The sequence below is a fragment of the Pristiophorus japonicus genome, chromosome 7 (genome assembly GCF_044704955.1).
Source record: "Pristiophorus japonicus isolate sPriJap1 chromosome 7, sPriJap1.hap1, whole genome shotgun sequence".
NCBI lineage: Eukaryota > Metazoa > Chordata > Chondrichthyes > Pristiophoridae > Pristiophorus > Pristiophorus japonicus.
In genome coordinates, this window is record NC_091983.1 from 32,160,729 (window position 1) to 32,174,214 (window position 13,486).

At 46.0% G+C, this 13,486-nt stretch overlaps 1 protein-coding gene across 1 annotated transcript in view; it reads right to left on the reverse strand.

The window, feature by feature from the left end:
• eloal (elongin A, like) overlaps positions 1-13,486 on the reverse strand; it is an 88,003-nt gene that overhangs the window by 55,940 nt on the left and 18,577 nt on the right. Inside the window, exon 2 of the mRNA XM_070884172.1 lies at positions 10,682-10,738. Within this exon, the coding sequence (XP_070740273.1) occupies positions 10,682-10,738 (57 nt within the window). The remainder of the gene's footprint in view (positions 1-10,681; positions 10,739-13,486) is intronic.

A 13,486-nucleotide genomic window follows, 5' to 3' on the forward strand; every position in this document is an offset into this window, starting at 1 on the left:
GACCTCGTAGTGAAGCCAAAACCCTACTGTAATCAAATCATATATTGATCAAAGGGAGGACTGTGGAAATATCAGAAAGGATTAAGAAGTTAGTTCAGACCTGGGGTCTAAAAAACTAAAACTCTCTTGCACAAAAAACAAGCAGGCATTAACCTCAGGATCAATGAGATAAGAGATGAGGTAAAGTTGTAAAACAGCTGGGAAGCTATGGGATAATAAAACCAAATTCAAAGGAGTCGCCCTGGGTAAGAGATAGTGTGTAAATACTGAATGCCAATTAACAAAGTTCCGGCAATTGCTAATGACCGAACAAAAGGTCAGGCTAGGAATAACAGATTAAAGACCAATGGACAGGAGGGAGTTACCATAACAGGACCAGCTGTGGCCACAGCAGGGGGTGGTAAGAAAAGACTTAATTGATCAAGATAAGGTTCCCACACGATAAGGAAGACTCCACTTGATAATAACTCTTGGAGGCAAGAGACAAGTTGAGATAACAGCAGAATGTCTCTACCTTGTAGAAACAAGCAGGCAATTAGTAGCAACACATATGGTTAACTGAGGGACAAAAAAGGTATAAAGATAGACAAGTTCGGACAATCTGTAGCGAGAACCTGGAAACAACACTCGACAGAAGCAGGGACCAGGGAGCGACCCTTGAAGGAACAGTGTCAGGACCGGATTGATCACCCGGGACATAATGGGTAACTATGAGTGTATGTTGAGTTAAACAGAGTTGAACAGACAGAGTATTGTGAGCGAAAAGGAACACCCTTTGGAATGCCTTTCTGCAGAGTTAACCAGAGTTAAATAGAGTATAAATAGTGAGTCTTGTACTTTTCCTGTATTAAACAAACATTAACGATACTATCATTTGTCTAGTGTGTAATTTGGTATTTAACTCAGGAACCGTCGCAGGCAACTACTAGTCACATGACTAGTGAAATTGCCGCTTGCGCATCAATTACCATCCCTGGCATTATCTACATTCCCTAGAGTTTAATGTCCTTTCTATAATGAAGCATCAAGAACTGCACTATATTTTAACTGTGGCCGAATCAATATTTTGTATAAATTTATCACTTTGTTACTCATGTACTGTACACCTCTAATGATAAAATCCCAAGCGGTTTGAGGTTTTTAATGGCATTATCGATCTAAACTTGTCCCAAGGCGTCACCGTTTATCCGCACTCTTCAGCATGTTCCACTGAATGTATAATCCCATTCCATCTCCTCCCAAATTGTATTACCTCACACTTACTCATATTAAGATTACCTTTGCCACCTGTCTGCCATTCTGCTAGCCTGTCTGTGTGGCCCTCAAGTCTTTCACAATCCTCCTTGCCATTTATCAAAAGCTCCCATTAGTGCTGTCAGTGAAGATAGGTTCGGTTCCCTTTACACAAGTTCAAATAATCTGTATATACCAAGGAGGGCACAATGCTGAAAGAATCTTTTGCAAAATCTCTTTAGGGGAAGTAGGGTGTTCACTAACAATGTTTCAGTCTCACAATTACATCAGTTCTACATGCTTGAAATTGGTTCCTTCCATTTAGCCTAGTTTTGGTATTCATCAGAATTTCTGTCAGCATGGAGCTGCAGACTGGGCAGGCTGGGTGAGGACTGAGGCCTTTTCACTTTTTTTCAATACCAGTGTCAGTCAGCCCTTTGAAGCTGGACAGTTTCAAGCTGGAGCAGAGGTGTTACTGGAAATGCAAACCCTAGGAGGACTTGGATGCCTTGCCCCAGCCTTATCAAATGAAAATAGATCACGACAGAACTACTGTACCTTTTATTGATCCAGCCCAAGAATCATCCTTACTTGAATCCAATACCTTCTTTGAACTATGAATTATAATGTGCATTTATATAGCACCTTTAACATACTGAAATGTGCCAAGGTGCGTCACAGGGGTATTAAGAGACTAAAAAAATAATTTGACAGCAAGCCACACAAGTAGAAATTAGCGCAGGTGACTAAAAGCTGGTCAAAGAGGTATGTTTTGGAGGAGGAAAGAGAGGTAGTGAGGCAGAGAGGTTTAGGCAGAGAGTTCCAGAGCTTGGAGCCTAGGCAACAGAAGGCATGGTTGAGCAATTATAATCAGGGATGCTCAAGAGAGCAGAATTAGATGGGTGCAGACATATCGGGGAGGGGGGGGGGGCGCGGAGGTTGTGGGGCTGGAGGAGATTACAGAGATAGGGAGGGGAGAGGCCATGGAGGGATTTGAAAATAAGGATGAGAATTTTGAAATCAAGGCATTGCTTAACTGGAAGCCAATGTAGGCCAGCGAGCACAGGAGTGATGGGTGAGCGGGTTAGGACACGGGCTGCCGAGCTTTGGATCATCTCTAGTTTACGTAGGGTAAAATGTGAGGCCAGCCAGGAGTGCATTGGAACAGTCAAGTCTAGAGGTAACAAAGGCATGGGATTAGGGCTTCAGCAGCATAGAATTACACAGAATGTACAGCACAGAAATAGGCCATTTAGCCCAACTAGTCTGTGCTGTCGTTTATACTCCACACGAAGCTCCTCGCACCCCTCTTCATCTAACCTCATCAGGAAACTTTTCTATTCCTTTCTCCCTCGTGTGTTTATCTAGCTTCCCCTAAATGCATTTATGCTGTTCACCTCAACTGCTTCATGTGGTAGTGAGTTCCACATTCCCACCACTCTCTGGGTAAAGAAGTTTCTTCTGAATTCCCTATTGGATTGATTAGTGACTCGCTTATATTTATGGCCTCTAGTTTTGGACTCCCCCAAGTGGAAACATGTTCGCTACTGAAAGCATAAACAGGAGGAACAGAAATGTATATCTGCACTTTAGGAATTGGTATTAGATGCTCTTTTTTCCAAGGGATTATCTTACAGAAAACAAAGTGGTCTTGATGACTGCTTTCGCTAAGTTTAGAGCAGGCCTAACATTTGTGGAAATCATTGCATGTCAACAAAGTACATTTTATGGGCACTTAACCCATGACATTCAACAAAGATCTCGAAACAGATGCCCATATAAACCAGAGCAGATCCACCGAAGTATGCCTGACCAACCAGATATTTAAGAGCATAAACATCACATGTAATGTCGGAAACCATGGCCTCGTAAAATGTAGATAAACATGTTTCACCGGTATGAATAAATGACAGGCAATACTGTTCCTGACACTGGGTGAAAACGAACTAAGTGTGCAGCTACAAACAAGGCCGACAAACAAACCGAGTGGGGAGGTGACTGCGTGCTCAAATGTGGAATGAAATAATACAGAGTTCTTCACATGGTGGTGCTTTAAGATACCTTTTCTCCATAGGAAGATAAAGTTGAATGAAGGAGAAAGAATTTTATTTGCTTTTTTAGGAGAACAATGCAGCTCTTTTATAGGCAACAGTGTCACAACCTGAACTGCAAGAGGGAAGACAATAGGTTACTGGCAGAGAGGCATTAACTAAAATGTGAATGCAACAGTTACAGCAAATAGGCTCACGTGTTCCATAATCTCTCAAGATAAAAGCAGAACTCTGACCATTATACAAGATTTCAATTATTTTTCATAACACAAGGTTAAAACGTCAAATAGATGTGAAAATGCCATTCTATTCTAATCTGTTGGCATTTCATTCCATTGGTAAATATGAAAGTTTTTTTATTCCGACACATTTTCTGTGCACATCATTTTAAATATGGCACACACGAATTTGTTTGCTATTCTAATTATAGTAAGATTTTCTTGTTGGTTTGTGCTGATGTACACAGAGAAATCATCAAGGACTCAAGAGAAAAACAGTGAAAGAATGAAAAGAAACAGGCTTCCTCGGGAGATGATGAAATCAGATAGTAGTCATTCAGTCAAATGTAAATTGGATAGATTTCTTTCAGAAATATTTTGGGAATAGAGTATATGAGTAATTTGAGGCATCACGTGGCAAGTGTGGTGTGTTTGGGAGGAACAGGTGACTTTGGACCCATGGTTTCCAAAGCTCTCCACCAAAGGGGTTTTCTTCACCTCATGTCTGGGTCTGTTGTAGACTGATTGGTTGCTACGATTCATCCACAACTCCTTTATTTTGTTCCTATTTCTCATCTACATGTTGCCCCTTGGCAACATCATCTGAAAGCACAGCATCAGTTTCCACATGTACACTGATGGCCCCCAGCTCTACCTCACCACCACTTCTCTCGACCCCTCTGTGGTCTCTAAATTGTCAGACTGCTTGTCCCACATCCAGTTCTGGATGAGCAGAAATTTTCTCCATTTGAATATTGGGAAAACTGAAGCCATTGTTTTTGTTCCCCATCACAAACTCCGTTCCCTGATGATTGACTCCATCCCTCTCCCAAACGTCTGTCTGAAGCTGAACCAGACTGTTCGCAACCACGATGTTATATTTGACCTTGAAATTCACTTTCGACCACATATCCGCAGCATGATCAAGACTGCCTATTTCCTCCTCCATAACATCGCCCGTCTCCACGCTTGCCTCAGCTCATCTGCTGCTGAAACCCTCATCCATGCCTTGGTTACTGCCTGACTATTCCAAAGCACTCCTGACTGGCCTCCCACATTCTACCCTATGTAAACTAGAGATGATCCAAAACTCGCCTGCCCACGTCCTAACTCGCACCAAGGCCCACTCACCTATCCATCATCATCATCACAGGTAGTCCCTCGAATCGAGGACAACTTGCTTCCATGTCTAAAAGTTCACAGGTGTTTCAATGAAGGACCTAAAATTCCAGGTCCCGAACTAAATCTTGGAGGGTGGAAGATGCCTGTGCGTGGATTTTTAAAAAAACATGTGGTGGCCGTTGCACACCAGCCACCACACGGGCTTGACAGAGCTCGGTCTTGGTCCAGTGCTAAGGATTAAACAAGACGACTGGAGACCAGTTCTGCTGCATGGACCTAGTGCACACACATATCGCAGTGTAGGCTGGCCCATGCTGCCCCTGGGTCGCATCTTCTGGGCCCCAAACTCATGCCTCTCCTGGGCCCCGATCACGTCCCTCTACTCACCCATTACCCGTGCTCGCTGACCTACATTGGATCCCAATTACGCAAAGCCTCGATTTCAAAATTCTCATCCTTGTTTTCAAATCTCTCTATGGCCTCACCCTTCCCCATTTCTGTAACCTCCTCCAGCCCCACAACTCCCGAGGTGTCTGCGCTCCTCTAATTCTGCCCTCTTAAGCATCCCTGATTATAAATCACTCAACCATTGGTGGCCAAGCATTCTGTTGCCTAGACCCCAAGCTCTGGAATTCCCTACTTAAACTTCTCTACCTCTCTTTCCTCCTTCAAGACGTTTCTTAAAACCTACCTCTTTGACCAAGCTTTTGGTCACGTGGCCTAATTTCTCCTTATGGCTCAGTGTCACATTTTTGCCTCATCATACTCCTGTGAAGCACCTTGGAACGTTTCATTACGTTAAAGCTGCTATATAAATACAAGTCGTTGTTGTATCACGCAACTTGCAGGATGCTTGAAGGCAAATTACATAAACCGCAGTCTTTTCTTGTCTAAAAATGACTGAGAACACCATTGATGTCCACAAGTAATAAGAGACTACAGTCCATGATTCACAATGTCCACATTAAACTATTCACAATAGAAGTATAATGGTGCTCACTAGGCTACAAAGAAAGTTGCAAAGTCCGCAAAGCTATCACTCGCAATACTTTTTTTTCCCTCCATATTTTCTCCCCTCCTCTCCTGGAGGTAGCGACTCTTGTTGAGGTACAATTCCACCTGTGCTGCCAACTGGCCATTCATCAGTAATGCCTGTCACAACTCAGTCTGATCCTGTTCTTATCCAATGTCCACACACTTACTGTCCCAGGAAAGGTCACTAGATAGCAGAGACCCTGACTGCTGCTTTTCCATTCCCTATCTCAGGGGTGCTGAGAACAATGGTTGTCTCCTAAATACTGTCTAGGTAAGACACAGTGTGGACTTAAAACACTGCAACCAATCTGAGCGGAGTTTAATAATGCACTGGGTGGACAATGCTTTTGTCCACTAGGCCATTTGGAATGCTAGTTGCAGAATATTTTAATGCTGGATCACATTGAAGAATACAACAATGACAACTCACTACAGGTGCAGCGTCAAAAGTCCAGAGTTCAGGAATCTGAACTGATCAGTGGCAGAGTCGTTCGGAATCCGTAAAATGTTCGGAGATCCGGACCCGTTGACCTCGGGGTCCCACCGCTGCCCAACCTTGGGCCTCGCCTCACCACCGCTGCCTTTACCTCGGATCCTCCTCGCCTGAACAGCTCCTCAGCGCTGGGGCCACACCAGACGACCTCATCGACGAGGCCGGCGGCCCAAACAGCTCCTCGGTTGGGGGGGGGGGAGGTGGTGATGGGGACCTTTCTGATGTTCCGAAATCCGGAAATACCCAAACCTGGGCTCGGGAGTTTCCGGATTCGTGACGTCAGAAAGACGATCGAAAGTCCGGAAAAGCCCAGAATCCAGAACAGCCTCAGTTCCAAGGGTTCCAGATTCTCAATGCTGCACCTGCATACCAAACCAGAGAATACAATGCCAAAAGGTGTATAATCTAATACTTGCAGGGCAGATGACACAGACAGGAACAAAATGCAACACAACTTAGTTGATGATATAGGTAAGCAGCTGGTATGGACTAAAGATAGAACTCAAATTCACACCTGCTAGGCAACTTACCTCCAGTCAGATCCATTCCCAATGACTCAACCACTGCAAAAATATCACCAGAATTTGAAGAATGCTACCCAGAACCCTTTGCACAACCAGGGCTTCCCAGCTGTGAATAACTTCATTAATTACATCTCACAAGGCATGGCGCCCAAGGCCCTGATAAAATTTCCAACTGAAGCTTCTTCAAAAAGGTAGGTCTAGGAAGGGAGATTGAAAGCAGGCATTTTTTTAAAAAAAACATTATGGGCCCAAGTTTCGGCCTCAGTTGCTCCTGATTTTTTGGAGCAACTGGTGTAGAATGGAGTATCTTAGAAATTCAAATTTATTTGCTCCAGTTCTAGTCACTTAGAACAGTTTCACTTTGGAACAGAATTTTTTTTTTTTTTTAAAAAAGGGAGCGTGTCCAGCCACTGACGCCTGTTTTCAAAGTTTTGTCAGTGAAAACTTACTCCAAACTAACTTAGAATGGAGTAAGTGAAGATTTTTGTACGCTCGAAAAAACCTTGTCTACACTTTAGAAAATCAGGCGTAGGTTACAAATCAGGCGTAGGGAATGGGTGGGTTTAAAGGGAAGGGAAGTTTACAAACATTAAACACTTCAGTTTTACAAATAAAGAGCCATCATCAATAATAAATAATAAAAACATCAATAAATCAACCAATAAAATCAAAGAAAATTAAGAAATAATTTAAAAAATCAATAAAATAAAACATTTTCTACTTACTGACTGCAGCACCAGGAGCCCTCCAACAGCGTGCTAGGATGCCCCACCCCCCCACCCCCAGTGTGTCTGTGTCAGTGTCTCTCACTCTCTGTCTGTCGCTGTCAGAAACACAGCCACTGAGGGGAGGGGGAGGAGGGGGGTAGAGGGGGAAGGGGAAAGGGGTGAAGGGAAGGGAAGAGGGGGAAGGGGAAAGGGGTGGGGAAGGGAAGAGGGGGAAGGGGAGAGGGGTGGGGAAGGGAAGAGGGGGAAGGGGAAAGGGGTGGGGAAGGGAAGAGGGGGAAGGGGAAAGGGGTGGGGAAGGGAAGAGGGGGAAGGGGAAAGGGGTGGGGAAGGGAAGAGGGGGAAGGGAAGAGGAGAAGGGGAAAAGGGGTGGGGAAAGGAGATGGGGTGGGGGGGGGGAAGAGAAGGGGTGGGGGGGGGGGGAGAGAAGGGGTGGGGGGGGGGAGAGAAGGGGTGGGGGGGGGGGGAAGAGAAGGGGTGGGGGGGGGGAAGAGAAGGGGTTGGGGGGGGGGAAGAGAAGGGGTGGGGGGGGGGGAAGAGAAGGGGTGGGGGGGGGGGAAGAGAAGGGGTGGGGGGGGGGGAAGAGAAGGGGTGGGGGGGGGGGAAGAGAAGGGGTTGGGGGGGGGAAGGAGAAGGGGTTGGGGGGGGGAAGGAGAAGGGGTTGGGGGGGGAAGGAGAAGGGGTTGGGGGGGGGAAGGAGAAGGGGTTGGGGGGGGGAAGGAGAAGGGGTTGGGGGGGGAAGGAGAAGGGGTTGGGGGGGGAAGGAGAAGGGGTTGGGGGGGGGAAGGAGAAGGGGTTGGGGGGGGGAAGGAGAAGGGGTTGGGGGGGGAAGGAGAAGGGGTTGGGGGGGGGAAGGAGAAGGGGTTGGGGGGGGAAGGAGAAGGGGTTGGGGGGGGAAGGAGAAGGGGTTGGGGGGGGAAGGAGAAGGGGTGGGGGGGGAAGGAGAAGGGGTGGGGGGGGGGGAAGGGAGAAGGGGTGGGGGGGGGGGAAGGAGAAGGGGTGGGGGGGGGGAAGGAGAAGGGGTGGGGGGGGGGAATGAGAAGGGGTGGGGGGGTGGGGGAAGGAGAAGGGGTGGGGGGATGGGGGAAGGAGAAGGGGTGGGGGGATGGGGGAAGGAGAAGGGGTGGGGGGGTGGGGGAAGGAGAAGGGGTGGGGGGGTGGGGGAAGGAGAAGGGGTGGGGGGGTGGGGGAAGGAGAAGGGGTGGGGGGGTGGGGGAAGGAGAAGGGGTGGGGGGGTGGGGGAAGGAGAAGGGGTGGGGGGGTGGGGGAAGGAGAAGGGGTGGGGGGGTGGGGGAAGGAGAAGGGGTGGGGGGGTGGGGGAAGGAGAAGGGGTGGGGGGGTGGGGGAAGGAGAAGGGGTGGGGGGGTGGGGGAAGGAGAAGGGGTGGGGGGGTGGGGGAAGGAGAAGGGGTGGGGGGGTGGGGGAAGGAGAAGGGGTGGGGGGGTGGGGGAAGGAGAAGGGGTGGGGGGGTGGGGGAAGGAGAAGGGGTGGGGGGGTGGGGGAAGGAGAAGGGGTGGGGGGGTGGGGGAAAGGAGAAGGGGTGGGGGGGTGGGGGAAGGAGAAGGGGTGGGGGGGTGGGGGAAGGAGAAGGGGTGGGGGGGTGGGGGAAGGAGAAGGGGTGGGGGGGGGGGGAAGCTGAACGGGCCGGGCCCGGCCGGGCCCAAGACTTCGAGCAGGGCACATCCCCAGCACCAGATTTACAGGTAGGTGGCATTGGTTCGGGTCGTGTCCGGGGTCCGGTGTTGGGAGCGTGGGTCGGGTCGGGGAAGTGGGGCGGGAGGGTGGGAGGGAGAGGGAGGTCAGGTCGGGTGGGGGAGGGGAGGGGAGGGGAGGGGAGGGGGAGCGCGGGTCCGGTCCGGGGGCGGGCGGGGGGAGGGGGGGGGAAGCGGGAGTTGAGTCGGGTCGGGAGGAAGCAGGAGCTGGGCGTGGGAGGCAGGGAGGCAGCCTTATTCACGCAGCCCCAGTGAGGCCATTCGACCAGGGCTAGGGGCTGCATGCTTCGGGCCCCTCCCACATAGTTTTGGGCGCCTGGAGCTACTGCACATGCGCGCCCACTGTAGCGCGCATGTGCAGAGGTCCCGGCACTGTTTTCAGCGCAGGGACCTAGCTCCGCCCCCCACAGCTTGTGCTGCGCTGTGCCCGACTCAAGAGGACCAGCAGGGAGCCGGAGAATCTGTAAGTTTTTTTTAGGCGCACTTTGTGGCACGAAAAACGGGCGTCCAGGTCGGGGCTGCGCCGTTCTAGGCGCGGCCCGAAACTTGGGCCCTAAATGACCAGTTTTGTGAATAAGTTGTAATTTAGAAAACAAAAATATTATGCACTGACCGGAGTGAAGAAAGAAAAAAGTGGTCAAATGTGAAAAAAAAAAATTGTTTCTCAGAGCTGGTACCACATTGCCGAGTTTGAATTGAGTGAATTCTTAGTGAATCTTAAGTGACTGGAACTGTTTTTTGCTTGCTTTGCATGGTTAACTTCATATTTGAGCCAATTTGTTTGTTGCTCTGTGGCGTGCAATGCTTTTACCATATTTAAAAAGGTATGTTGTGAGACACTCTTGAGGCACAAAGCTACGATATCAATTTTTTCAATCTGCCTGCTAGGACAGGTAGAAAAAGGAAGCTACTACTTCAAAATGTGTGTCATTTGTCATAAGCCACAAAATTCAGGAGCACTGCTTAGTTTTAACTAGTTTATGGCTAGTGTACCATAGTTTCTTTCATACATAGTGTAAATGGACACCTTGGATGTTTGGCTCAACAGTTTTTGCAAAGAAAAAGTGGTTTTCTCAAGTTAGTAACCAATAATAGTTCCAAATGATGTGAGAAATTTTACCGTGGCTGCTTTAATGCAGATTCTGCTCCAATTCAGTTGACCTGCAATTGTAAATATCCTGCAGGGTGAGGCTTTTCAGCGAAGGTTCATCCGGTAACATCCACTCTCACTTGTGGCATCTTTAAAAATAGGACCGATTTGGCAGGGCAGTTGTCACATTACATGGTACAATAATTTTTGTGCTCTCGTAAGCTGGCGGGGCCTATTGATTGACCAAGGGATTTGCACAAGCAACTCAAAGGTTTTTCTAAAGATATGTCAGGCAATTACTGAAAGGACTCCCCAGCTGAGTTTATGCACGAGAAGTCTCAATCTTTTCACACATTTACACAAATAGCTCATTTCACACATGCACACTTCAATCAGACCTACATCAAGATTTTCTGAATAGAACAGTGCAAATCTGTGTTTAAGTGACAAAATGTTTTATACAGATGTTGTATCTTACCACCAGAATATCCACTGTAATATTTAAATCTTGCAATCGCTTCAACAACTTCAGAACCTAGAAGGGATCCAAAAATAGGTGTCTTTAGAAGAGGGGCAAGGGGTGTTTTGTGACAGATTAAATGCATTCCATTTCACAGAAACTTAGCCAGGATTTTGCTAATAATTAGAAATACTGTATTTGAAAATTTACAGTTAAAGAGGAAAGAAAATCTACACCAAGTCATTACTTTTAATTGCTGAACATTTCACTTACTAAATTCTGCAAAATGTCTAAAGTGTATCACAAAAATATGGTTTCTGTAATTTTTGAAGGAATACAATCTTTAAACATTTATTTAACTAGAATAGCAACATTTAATAACATTAATGTTAAGATTCAATAATTTAGTTGGCTAAGTACCATGTATGGCAAATGACCCCTGTCCTCTTAGAAGCATGGAATGGCTGAGTCTGCAGTGAGCTCAGTGCCTATCTATGGGAATGCTAGATTGGCCTACTCCATTTACCATGTACTATAAATGAGCAACTTAAAAATGACAGCAGTTACACAGGCAGCAAAAATAGCTTGACCTCGCTGGGGCTGACCTTAATTCTAATCACCGGCAAAAGCAAGTTCACAGCGTACGCTGCGGAAATCAGTGTAAACTCAAAGCTACCACAGGGCAGTTACGTTCACGGCAACAATGCATCAAGGACGCAAGATAAATCAGGATACATTCCATTTACTAAGAATTTAAGAATTGTTCTACATGTACTGTACTGAAGCATCTGCAGTGGTCACTCTTGAGTCTGCGTCCCAAAAATTCTAATGCCATTTCTTGTGCATGCAAAATGCATCAGCTGCATTTGGCAGAGAATAGTGGTGGGCGTATTATGAAAGAAAGATTACCAGAGAATTTTACAGCTATGCTTTCAATATTCTCACTCCTGCTTTGCTTCATGATGTACATTTTCATTTCAATAACTGTCAAAAGTTTGCTGGCAGAAGTTTATGTTTGCAAATCATTGGATTGTGTAAATATATTCTTCTGCTAAGATGTTAGGAGCATGTATTTGCATAACATGCTTGTGTGAGAAAATCATGTCAGAGGAATATTCAAAATGTAGTTAGATGGTGGCACATTGTATTGCTGAAGCACAGAATGGTAGGAAACAGATTTGCACCCATCAGCCCCACACAGTACATTCTTAAGGCCATGCCCTCCAGTAGATGCCAAGCAATTCACCCAAAAAAGATGGTGGTGGAAATCTGTCTCATGTTCACACATCGCCTGGTAGCCAGCTCAACAGCAGCGCTAACACAGGCTCCTGTGCCTACCCTCATGGCCGGGGAAACAGTGAAGAGCACAATCGGGAAAAATATCGGGAGGAAGAGGAAGAGGAAAGAGGAGAAAAAGGAAGTAAATATAATTTGTAAAGATGAATGAAAATAGAAACAAGCCTGGAAGCTCCTGCCTGGCAAACTTCAACTCTTAAAGCAACCACAATTAATGTAATACTTGGAGACACTTTCATATCTGTTTTTATGTTCTCTAAATAAATTGGAAACAGTGAGGTTTTGTTAAAATTGTAACCACAAATTAGACAGATTGGATCAAGGGATTTTTTTTAAAAAAGAAAATATTTAACTTCCAACTTAAATATTTAATAGAAGACAGTGATCCCTTGGAGCTCGTTTATTTTACGTATTCTTGTAATGTAAAAAAATGTATTTTAAGTTTAGTCTTGTGATGAGAGATATTGTTAACAAAGGGAAGATGCAAATATTTGGTACCTTTAAATTGTGTCACGTTGAGTAGCATTTATAAAATCAGGATATAGTATTTTTGGATGCAAATACAAGATGTACACTACTTGCATTCTGGCTCCATCCAGCTGATAAAATAAACAGAATATGGCTCTGCATCACGAGTGTGGCTCATCAATGTCAAATTCCATCTACTCTACATGGCATGTGTACAACTTACAACAGCTTTACTTTTTGGCAGAAGCTATGCTCAGCTCGCGGGATTATGTAGCTATTAGTTACTAAACCAGAACAGAAGGACAAGAGGAAAAAAGTAGAGCAGAGCCAACTTTAGTTACCCAAGTCTTAAGACAACTTTTCCGACATTACAACAGTGACTACACTTCAAAAGTACTTCATTAGCTGTAAAGCACTTTGGGACATTGAGGTTTTGAAAGGTACTATATAAATGCAAGTCTTTGGAGTTTGTGAGGTAAATCTAGCATGATTTGAAAATGCTTTTTTCAGTGTTATTATTTCTAAACACAATTTAAACCTGGTTGCAGAATAGATACAGGGGTCCAACTTTACTCTTTACAGATACTGAAGGGTATGAATTTCAAGCATTATTTATTAGTTCAAATTTCCACCATTTGTATTTTTTTTAAATCACTACATATAACAACAAGTTTACGCCAAGGAATACCATACATAATGGGTCAGATTCACATGAATGGTTAGAATACTGAATGGTTACAGCACAGAATGCATGTCGAGCCTGTGCCGGCTCTCTGCCAGTGCCCTTCAGCTAGTCCCACTCCCCCGCACTTTCCCCATAGCCCTGCAATTTTTTTTACTTTAGGTACTTATCCAATTCCCTTTTGAAAGCCATGATTGAATCTGACTCCACTACCCACTCAGGCAGTGCATTCCAGATCCTAACCCACTCACTGCGTAAACAAGTTTTTCCTCATGTCGCCTTTGGGTCTTCTGCCAATCACCTTAAATCTGTGTCCTCTGGTTCTCGCTCCTTCCACCAAGAGGAAAAGTTTCTCTCTGTCTACTCTGTCTGGATCC